At 31.6% G+C, this 11,845-nt stretch overlaps 1 protein-coding gene across 1 annotated transcript in view; it reads right to left on the minus strand.

The window, feature by feature from the left end:
• RIOK2 (RIO kinase 2) overlaps positions 1–10,987 on the minus strand; it is a 108,681-nt gene extending 97,694 nt beyond the window's left edge. The window contains exon 1 of the mRNA XM_085815430.1: positions 10,390–10,987. Within this exon, the coding sequence (XP_085671556.1) occupies positions 10,390–10,608 (219 nt within the window). The 5' untranslated portion in view covers positions 10,609–10,987. The remainder of the gene's footprint in view (positions 1–10,389) is intronic.
• Between the last annotated feature and the right edge of the window lie 858 nt (positions 10,988–11,845).

Raw genomic sequence — 11,845 nt, forward strand, 5'->3', positions numbered from 1 at the left:
GTTTAATGAAATTGTCTTTTAAATTTAAAAAAAAATCAAATGAGAATAAATTTACACACACAAAAAGCATTTATCGAGATACAAACCTGCCCAGATGTGACTTGAAAGAAAATGCATACTAATGCAAACAAAAATCATGATTTAACAAATTTAAATACAAAGAAAATAATGGTAAAGACAATAAATCTAAATTCTGAAACAAAAGATCATCAAACAATACATACATATATATACAGTCAAAAGTCGTTAACTCGGACACCCATAATCCGGACCTCAAAGCTACAAACTTTCTGCGCATGCGTCGCGTTCACGCATGCGCACAGGCGTTTACGAGAGCACGTAAGACCTTTACGGCTGCAAGTATGTTCGTGAGCATGCGCGTTTATGTGTAACGGAGGTATAAGCTGAGCTAAAATTATATAATTCAGTTAATGTTGCAGATTGCGTTGTTCCTTAATCTTCGAATTGGATCCTGCTTATTATTTTTTGCAGACTGTTAGAGCAATTTCATAAAAGTAAGCTTGAACTTTCGATTATGTCAAATTTCCTTCTACTGCTGTAAGACCTTTGCTGCTGCTCTTCCCATCTGTCTTCCTTTGTTTGAACAATATGATGCAGTAAATTTAAAGTTTTATTTATTTAAATTTCTATTTAGTTCTATTTAGTTTTCCTATTTAGTTTAAATTTCTATCGCATACGTAATCTTGGAGAATCTAAAAGAATAATGATTTGCCATTTCAATTGAATAAAGACGTGGAATCAAAACAGCTAACTTCTTTTCTGTCGTCATTAGGACACTACCTTACACTCCCAGCCACGATGAATGCAAACTGATTACTCTTCTATGTTCCCGGAAATATTACACATATATGTATATAAATATACACATACACCTATATCTGGCATATTAATGTTACATGAAAAATTATGAAAAACCTGATATTCAGTTGTCAATTACAAATTACTGGCGAACTAAAAGAATTCCATAACTTTAGCCATTCAACCACAGGCTGACCAGATGAATGCAAGAATGTGATAATATAGAATAATAAAAATTCAAAAATTAAATTATTGACTAGTAGGAGGAGAACATTGTTTTAACAATTTTATTGGCTACTTGTTGTGTATATATTATTATTATTATTATTATTATTATTGAGAGCCTGATACTCATTTATCTGTTTACAAACATCTCTAAAAACAATTAGAAAACTATCACACAGAAAAAAAATTGATATTGCAACCAAGATCAAAAGGATCTGGCCCAACATAAAGAAGTTAAATACCTCTTATATGGAGGCATAGTGTGGCTATAGAATCTCACAACTATCAGATGCCGGGGGAAAAACTGTACAATATAGTTAAAATTTCTACAGACAGTGAATAGTCAAGCAGCATCTTTTTTAACTTTCCTCCTGAAATGCATAAATTAATGAATCGGTACTTCTACTAAGAAGATATAGACAAAGTATGATGGCAGAAGCAGCCAGGAGATGGAGGAAGTTATATATTTAGGAGTAAAATTTGACAGAAAGCTCTCTTGGTGAAGATATATTGATAATGCGATTGATACAGCTCGAAAAAGGCTTACGGTGATTGTTTGTTCACAAGGTAAAATGGGGTTGTGGAAAAGAAATAAAACATATAATTTATACATAAAACCATTAATCTGCTATTGTTGTGAGGCTCTGATTATCTGTAGCAATATAATTTAAAAACTTCAAACTCTTTCAAAATGAGGCCCTTAGTCTTGAAATTGGAGCTGTGAAAAACACACTCCAATACAGGCAGCAATAAACCATGGGAGGAAATTATTCAGGACAGAGCTTTAATACTATAAAAAGAAACTAATCAGATTACCATCAACAAAGTCACAGAGAAATTATGATATCTCTATACCTAAAAGATTGAAGAATCAGGATGGATTTTTGCAGAAAGTTTTAAAACTGAAATTAGATTACTCCCTCCTGAACATTCCCACAGAACTATTGAAAGCAACAAGTCTTTAAGATCTATTAGATTTGAATGTTATTTGATGAATGCTAAAACAAAGTCATCACCAATCGATAAGTGAACTAAAAGCAGCTGCCGTGGAGACAATTTACTCCAGGTATCAATGAATAATCGGCTTCACATACATACTGATGAATCAAAAATGCTTGACAAAGTTGCAGCGGGTGTATATTCAGATTTTTTTGCATTCTATTGTTACCTTGGCCCATTTCAGACCAATTTAAATACAGAACTGGCGGCAATTACAATTGCAACTGAACAAATTTTTGTTAGAACAATCCAACTAAAAAAATGTTATTTTTTCAGACTAGCTTTCACCTATTCAAGTGATTTCTGCACACAGTGTCACAGAATAAAAATTTATTGAATTCTGCAGAACTCTTTACCTTCTAGCCTCAAAGGGATGACTGTTGTCTTACAGTGGATCCTGCCTCACATTAGAATTACTGGTAATAAATGAGCTGATAAAATAGTTAAAAAAGGAACTGAAATTTTACAATCAAATACTAGTGGGGTACCATTTACATCAATTAAAAGAACAGTAAAAAGTGCCATGAGGAAAAATTTTTATGTTAAATTACTTGAAGAAATTAAGAATAAGAAGTGGAGGGATTCGATTTAATATCTCAGACTGTCCCAGACCCATCGTAGTTGTGGCACTTTGTTTGGAGAACAGACATGGTTGTCTCACTAAACATCTGCACCACACTGGTATATTACAGTCCCTTGTATACTTGATGAAACCAAAATTTTGAGATGGACTCTACTCAAATGTTCCTTACTGAAGGAAGAAAACATATACAGTCAATATTGGTGGGTTAGAGAGCTGATGCATTTGACATCCAGAAACTAATTCATTATCATTATTATTATTAATGCTTAATGTAGTCATTTGTTATTTCATTTTCCAGTTTTGATGTAGTTAATGTTATTGTAATAATATTAATTACTGTTTTGTCTTTTTGTAATTCTATTCATGCATACTTTTGTCATACTCCAACCTCATGCATCTTTGATGCATGGGGATCAATTGTATCATCAAGTGCCTAAGCAATAACAATAACCTCCTATGAAGAAAACCACCATAATAGAAATCATTAAACTTTGGCAACCATGTGCATAACAATTCTTCAAATAGCTAACATCACCACATTCACATATGCTGTTCTGGTTGTATTACAAGCTGTATCACAATATTTTTCAGTCTTGCACCTAATTTTAAAATATGTGCTTATGGGATTTGCCTGCAATGTAGGAAAGTGCAGCAAAATTTCTACAGGAATGCAACATTTTGCTGCAAAATTGAAAATATTCAGATTCACATTTGGTAACGTTGTATTTCAGAAAACAATCTTTTTGGAAATGTAATATAAAAAATTGTAATGAACATGTTTGGGTTTGAACCAGAATTCGTTAGATAATTGTCATTTGCCTTTCACTACAGCAGCCAAATTTATGTAGTGCTGCAGTAAACAATTAACCAGTATTAGATTTCGCTATGAAGAGTTAGAAATGGCTGACAAAATTGTTATAAACTGAAATGCATTTGAGAAATCTGTGTTCTTGATAAAGAGGATAAAAAAAAAAAAAAAAAAAAACTCGTAGAAAAACTTTAATCGTTGAAACAGATAAAAGTATGTTTATACATTGAAAGCACAATGCTGGATGCATTTTGCTACTCCATGGATTTTTAACAGAATGTGTTAGTACACAAAAAAAAAAACTAGGTTGATCTTTACATTATGGTAACTTGGCGTTTTTTTGGCGAAAATTTGGCGACCAACTCTCCTACAGTAACCCTCTATTTTTTTTTCCCGCCGCCATTTTGTCTTCACGAAGTAAAGACATGTTTCTTTTCTTTTTATCTACTGAACACTTCTTCCAACAATCTACTAGCCGAATTATACTTATGCTAGAAATTTTATCTAACAAAACTGCTTAATCATGACGAATATTCACTGCAAAATTGGGAAAAAGTGCACAATACCATACTCCTTACGCGTTTTTCAAAATAACATATACACATAAACCATGTACACGCCGACTTATTTTTACTTAAAAAAAAATCCCAGAATTGCACAAAAATGGCATTGCGCACACTCTTCACTATATCCATGTACACTGCTTTTTTCTCATAAATTAGAAAAATTTCACGAAAATACATGACAATTTTCTCAATCTTTAAACCCGGTAAAAAGAACATATATGAAATTACCTGATCGCGAAAAAGTATTTACCCTTTGCAAATATGAACATTTCCACATATAAAATAAATAAAATATCCAAAAACTTTTACCTCTAAATCATCTATTACATTATACATGTCACCAACGAATTCATACCACAAGCATTACAAATACTTAGTATCAAATATTTAAATTATTTCCATGCACGTTTACTTCAACTTAAACGTGTACCAAATTCCTAAAAACATAAAATTCACAAAATAACTATCATTTAATTAAAATATCACTAAACCATGTACACGTCGACTTATTTTTACTTAAAAAAACATCCCAGAATTGCACAAAAATGGCATTGCGCACACTCTTCACTATATCCATGTACACTGTTTTTTTCTCATAAATTAGAAAAATTTCACAAAAATACATGACAATTTTCTCAATCTTTAAACCCGGTAAAAAGAACATATATGAAATTACCTGATCGCGAAAAAGTATTTACCCTTTGCAAATATGAACATTTCCACATATAAAATAAATAAAATATCCAAAAACTTTTACCTCTAAATCATCTATTACATTATACACGTCACCAACGAATTCATACCGCAAGCATTACAAATACTTAGTATCAAATATTTAAATTATTTCCATGAACGTTTACTTCAACTTAAACGTACACCAAATTCCTACAAACATAAAATTCACAAAATAACTATAATTTAATTAAAATATAATTAAATTCAAAAACACTGCTTAAAATATAAATGAACACATACATTAAATTAATACATACATAAATACCCATTTCGAATTCACTTTAGTTACAGCCATGGGATCCAAAAATTCACGATCACTGTTTCACACAACACAGAATAAAGCCAAATACAAAATTTTCAGATTTTTTCCCGATTTCCCCCCTTTTCCGATTAAAGAACCGTAATTCGTCCATTAATATCACATGACATATCCCATGATCTCTCATTTCCCTCACACAAAATAATGCGTAATCGGAACTGAGTACTGCTCACATTATTACCAAAGTGCCATTATTACCTTTATCGCCTCCAAAATGTTGCCAAACTACCAGTTACCATATTGTAAAGATCAACGAAAAACTATTATAGTTAAATTCCTAACAGAAGTGCAGCTACATTAATGCAGAAAATAAATGAATCCAATTCTGACTATTGGTCTAGATATAAAACTGAAGAACTAAAAGAAGCTTACATATGAGCTGATTGAACTTTGTTGATTTCAGAACTGGCATATGTATATTTCATGGAATATACCAAGGAATAATCTTCATGGAATAATATATATCACATACCAAGCATATGTGAACAACCAGTTACCACCTCAAATCACAGTTAGCAGAATTTATAAGGCAAGCAGAGGCTGCTAAAGGAAACAATGGTTTTGAATATATTCTTAACACAAACTGCTACATAACTGTCACCATAGTTAAAGGACCATGTTTGCAAGCAATTTTATTGCTTGTTTTTCAGGACAAATACTGAATTATAACTAAAACATGCACACAAAAACATACATGCAAGAAATAAATATTTTTTTGTAATATAAGTCATCATACTCTTTCTGTTGTAAAAAACTGGTAAATGCATCAAGGTGGTTACACTAATATGTAAGCACGGCACGTTTTGCATAGTCGGCCCTTGGCTAAATTTGGCGATTTTTTGGACGCCATTGCGCAAAATTGTTATCCCCGTTCGAGGGAACTCGGAGAGGGGAAACAATTCTGAACTACCCAAACATGCAACATGCAAAAAGCAAGAAATAATAATAGTACAGTCAAAAGTCTTTAATCTGGACTCGTCGGGACTTTGGCGATTCCAGATTATAGATCATCAGTTTAAATATGGCAAGATGGCATGCAGAAATTACAAAATTAAAAATATGAAACTGTAATTTATGAAATAAAGAACAATTATGATCTAAAGGGTATCAAAAGTTACAAAAAGAAAAAGCTTAATATTTATTTGTTTACTTTATTAAACATTTCTTTCATTTGTAAGTTGTTTAAGTTGCTTCGTTTCATGTGATAATACTTTCTCTTTAATTCTATTAAACAGACATAATTTCTTGTTTAGTTACAAAGTTCCGCTGTTCAAGTCCTATAATTGCTGTGTCGAGAATACCGACTAATTTGTCAATCGAAATTTTTTCATTTTCAATAACCTCTGTGACACTTTCTTCACTATCGGAAGCGAATTATAATGACAAGGAACTTGATTTAAACCATATCAAAGACGGAGTACATCGATATGAAATACTACATTTAATAAGGAATTATAAGCCAAATAAAATAAAAACATCTGCCCTGAAGATAAGGATAGTGCTGACAGATCAACTTCCAATTCATTGCATGCCGCGGTGCTGCATATGCACTGTAAGTTTGTTCCTTATTAAAGCACACAGAGCATTATAATATTTAATAGTTACATGTTACAAATTTGGCAATTCTATCAGCTTATTTTGTTATGGTGGCCACTTTTATATACAAGTATCACCTGTATATATTCTAATATATTTTAGGAGCATTAAGCTTAAATAAAAAGTTGCATTTTACCGCTCTGGTCCTTCGTCCCTACATAAAATTAGCCATTGAGGTAAGAAACGTCATGCAGGTATTTTATTTTACAAAAGGTAGAATAAATATAACAGAGCTTTATTTTTCATTTGCAATTAATTCTTGATAATGATTTGCGAAAATATGAACTAATTATGATTTGCAATTTTTTTTTTGTCATGCAGCTATCTTATTTTACAAAAGGTAGAAATAAATAGACTAGGAAAGGTAGAATAAATAGAATAGAACTTAATTTTTTCAATTGAAATGAACTCCGGATAACGATTTGTGAAACAAACTAATTATGACTTGCGATTTTCCAACTTTTATTTTGTCTTACCATAATGTTCTGTAAATCTATGTAAACAGAAAATATCTCTTTTAGTTCTTCAGGAAAATTCCCTGTGTGAGTTGCAGGATTGCAACGCTTGTCAGGGTTACCATAATCTGGCGCACATGCACTCTTTTCTGATATGTCAACAAATCGCCAAGAGCCGGTTATCCAAAAACTGCCATAAGCACTATCAATATTTGCTAGAAACAGATCCGCTCTATTCAGAAGCACTATCAAAATGTTATCAGCTATCTACTTAACTGAAATGGTTATTTTTTCCCTTAAGATCTTTGTAATATATTATCATTCTTCAAGTATTGTCTCTAGGGCAGAATTGCAGTTTCAGCTACCATAAAAACGACAATCTTTTAAGATATGACAGCTTTTCTGAGGAAAAATAAAATGTAAACAGAAGTCTGTTTTCACTAAAAAACTTAAGAAAAATTAAAAAACTCAACATCATGTACAAGCTTGACACGGTGCACTGGCCGCAATCTTGATCATGATTGTTCAAGAATTGTAGAAACACATCAATGAAACACTTCAATGCAATGAAAATTGAAAATCACAAACTCCACAGTACCATTACACTTTGTTATGACAAAAGCAATCATACTGAACACAAAATGAATCAGAAAAATGATCATTGAATTTCAAAAGTGCATACCTGGGTCACCACATAAATATTTTTTGGCAACACAGAGCACTGCCTCAGTAATACTTTTTTTGCAGATAAGTATAAATAAATACAAATAGAAAAAACATTAGTTTTGTTTTAACTTTTTTTTTTTATTATATTTAAAAACAATAAAAGTTTGCAATTGGGTAACCCTTGTTTTTTGGTGATTCTTTTTTGACGGCAAGATCAGCGCCAGGAAGGCATCATTTCAAGATGGCCGCTACACAAAAACAAAACAAGAAGTCAAAGAATTGCACTAACTCTGTGTCCATGCATCACAGAATTGCACAAACTAGGCACTGCCTTAAATTTGCCCATGTACACATCAATCTATTTTTATTTTTTAAAAATATCAGGAAGCTAAAACAAAGTTAAAACTATCATGGTAACCAGAAATGAGGTTTCATCACTAAAATTTAGCAAAATTTGTCGTTAATCGAAGGGGCACTAAATTCTACACTAGAGCCTTAAAAACTAATAGTATTTGTTTTACAATTGCACACAGCTTTTATCAAAATAGTTTTGAATACAGGTGAATATACATAATTTTCCAGTCTTGATTTCTAACAGCTAACTCTAACATCAAAAGAGGAAAAAAATACATGGTAAACATGGTAATTTGAATATTGGCTGATCTCTGAAACTTCATTCTAGCATTCAATATCTTTTTTTTTTTTTTCCTTTTTACACTTCTGTGCAACAGTCAAATTGCTATACTTTATAATAAAATTCAAAAGAAATTCCTGACTGCATTTGATATCACTCATTCCATAAATTTTGGTCAGATTCATTGCATGAAAAACATTTAAATATGTTGTAATACTTTTCCTTTAAAGCCATATCACATGGGTGCTTTTTTTTTTTTTTTTTTTTTTTTTCCATATTTTCTCAGGACAAGCACACATTTTTCATCTAAACAGTTAATTATTCTTTTTAACACCGCAATGCATTTAGTAACTTAAGCTTTAATCAGAGATGAACATGCTGCTATCTTTTTTATCCTAGAAAGAGTTATTCTTCACAGAAAAAGATTGTGTTCAAATAACTATCTCAGTAAATAAAAATGACGAAGCTGAAATGCAATGCAGCCTTCCTTCCTGCTGGGAAGAAGGTGTCCAAACACAAACATGTTTTGTTGGATTATGCATTCCTTTCATTACTACGGATTCATTTACTTATGCTGTAAACATCTATTTAGTTTTGTGAAAAAAAATCTTGCTTCAAATGTATCACAACATAAGTTACCCAAACAGTAAACGAGTAGTGACATTGATTACTGTACCAACGAACCTGGACTCAGATCCCAGGAAAAGCATGGATGCTTGTTAGTGTATACTGTCTGTGCAGCAAGGGGAGATTCAAAATATATAGTGAGCCTAAAGTAATTTTGAGCTGTTGGTGGCAGGTAAAGAGAGATGGGAGATTCCTGTACCACTCCAGGGATGTTCTCTCTCAAAACTGTACTGAAATTGCTCAGTTAGTATGGTGGAGCAATACCTGTACAAGCTATGGTAAAATTATGGTGTCTTGTCAACTTACACCTGTACTTATATCACAAGATTTAATTAAAATAATTACATCAATGCTAGTTCCTTTTTATCTTGTATTAACGCTAAAATCGATGGAAGCTATGGAGAAAAATTACGGAAAACGGGGATACTCAGGTAACCGACACTTAATTACACTTGTAATTAGAAAAAGGTAATTTTATTTTTATACGAGAAAATTACAAAATATGCTCCTTTTCTGTACTTATGGCTCACATTATCCCATGTTACATATAATTAATTTCTAAATAAATTAATTTAAAATTGGTAAAAGTTTACAATTGGTAGCCCCTTGTTTATTGGTGATTCTTTTTTGAGGCCAAGATCGGCGCCAGATAGGCACAATTTCAAGATGGCTGCTGCACAAAACCAAAATAAGAAGTCAAAGAATTGCACATCTGTGTCCATGTACACATCGATCTGTTTTTACTTAAAAAAACATCCTAGAATTGCACAAACTAGGCATTACGCACTGCCACAAATATGTCCATGTACACATGAATCTATTTTCATTTAAATAAAATCCGGAATCTAAAACAAAGCTAAAACTATCGTGGTAATAAAAAGTGAGATTTTATCGCCAAAATCTTAAAACAATTGTCGCCAATCGAAGGGGCACCCAATTCTACACTAGAGCCTTAAAATTTTTAATTATAGATTTAAATAAATTAATTACACTTCTAATCAGAAGAAAATGATTTTATTTTTATAGAATAAAATATGCTCTTTTTCTAACTTATTGCTTGTATGTCCTGGAATTTTTTTAATTATCTATTTAATACTTAAATATATGGGAGTCTGGCCTTAACAAACAGGAATCTAAATAAATTAATTATACTTCTAATACGAATATATATATATACAATAATAATATCTAATACGAATATATAAATTACAGGGCTATGAAGATATCGAAACTTAATTTTAAAAAAAACTGTGCAGATAAACTTGTATAATTTAAGCTCAATGAAAATTTCAAGTTACTAAATTATCAACAATTAAAATTTAAAGAATATAGATAAAAACAAAAACAAAAAACTTACTGCTTCAAGAGCTCTAAAATGTTCCTTTGAAAGGTACCGAAAACGACTTACATCTAATTTCACCATTTTAAGGAAATGTAAGTTACAGTGATTAAAATATTCAAGTTTTGGATCAAAACATTGAAGCACCCCTCCGAAGGAATTCGTTGTTGACAGGTTATCTTCACGAGAAAAAAGGGGGAAAAAATGGGAGGAGTTACGAGATTCTCTGGGTTGCATGAAGATCTACTAATAACTTTCTCGCCAAGTAATTTGGCGTCATCGGCTCATTATTATTTCTGGAACTGTGGTTGAAGAGTGGTCTGTTTTTGATCCGTAAGTATGCTAAAATTCTACCATAAATTTTTAATACCTTGTTTTCCAAATTTACACATTTTGCTTGGAAGCACTTTCGCAGAGAACCCGGAAAATGTAAACATCGTCAACTTTGGCGATAATAGTTCAAACCTGGTAACCTAGCTAATTCATCCTATTTGCTTGTGCGAAGGTTGTCGTTGTTCGCATTTGGAGATTTATATTATTTTCTGTTATTTTTCTGAATTTTTTAACAACGAATAGATAGAAATATATTCGCATAATTAAAGAAGTTATCGTCGAAAGATGGCGGGTCTCGGCTCGTTATTTTGGGATCAAAGGAAAAAAATATGGCGGGAGGGGTGAATGCTAATTTGTAACATGGCTGTTCGCGTTATGTTCTTAATTATTAACAGCTGTAAGCACGCAGAACCATGAGGTTTCCAACCCCTATAATAATTTTAAAATGTATAAAGTTCTAGTTTTATTAACAATGTTACTGAAGAAAATTTGATTACTGTTGAAGGTTATTTGTATTGTGAAATATATTATGAAAAAGGACAGGTATTTGTTTCAACGTAAAATGCTTTAAGCTGTACGCAAGCAATAACTGAAAACTATGCAAAAACTGGAAACTGGAAAAAAAAAAAAAAAATCTGAAATGTTTTAGATTTTAAATTACGTCCAAAGGGGCGTTTTTTAACATTTTGTGTGTTTCCTTTCTTTATTAAATATCATGTTCCTCGCACTTAAACCATAAGATCCAGTGCAACAGCAATATCGCAAAATAGTTTTAAAACGAGCATATCTTTAGAATTTCCGATACAGACTCACGCGCTGGAGATAAAAATATTTTTTCTGTTTACAACGTTGCCATTGCTCGCTTTGAAATCCTTGAGTTTGTTAATCAAAAATTCGTCAAAGTTTTAAAAAATAGGAAATCGATCATAAAACAAATTTCAAATTTGGTTTTCCACATGCTCATATTCATTGGAGGATTACGTTATTCAAAATTCGATGACTCTATGTACTGTTATTTTATGACAATGTGAGAAATATACATACATTTACGCAGATTTTCATTATTTAATTTCTTCAAATATAATGCAGGACTGTATGGCAACAGTTTGAAAAGTGAACCCAAGGAGGCGCTCTTTTATTT

This window comes from Stegodyphus dumicola, chromosome 4 (genome assembly GCF_044657685.1).
Source record: "Stegodyphus dumicola isolate Sdum_Otavi_A_Nest chromosome 4, ASM4465768v1".
Classification (NCBI taxonomy): Eukaryota; Metazoa; Arthropoda; class Arachnida; order Araneae; family Eresidae; genus Stegodyphus; species Stegodyphus dumicola.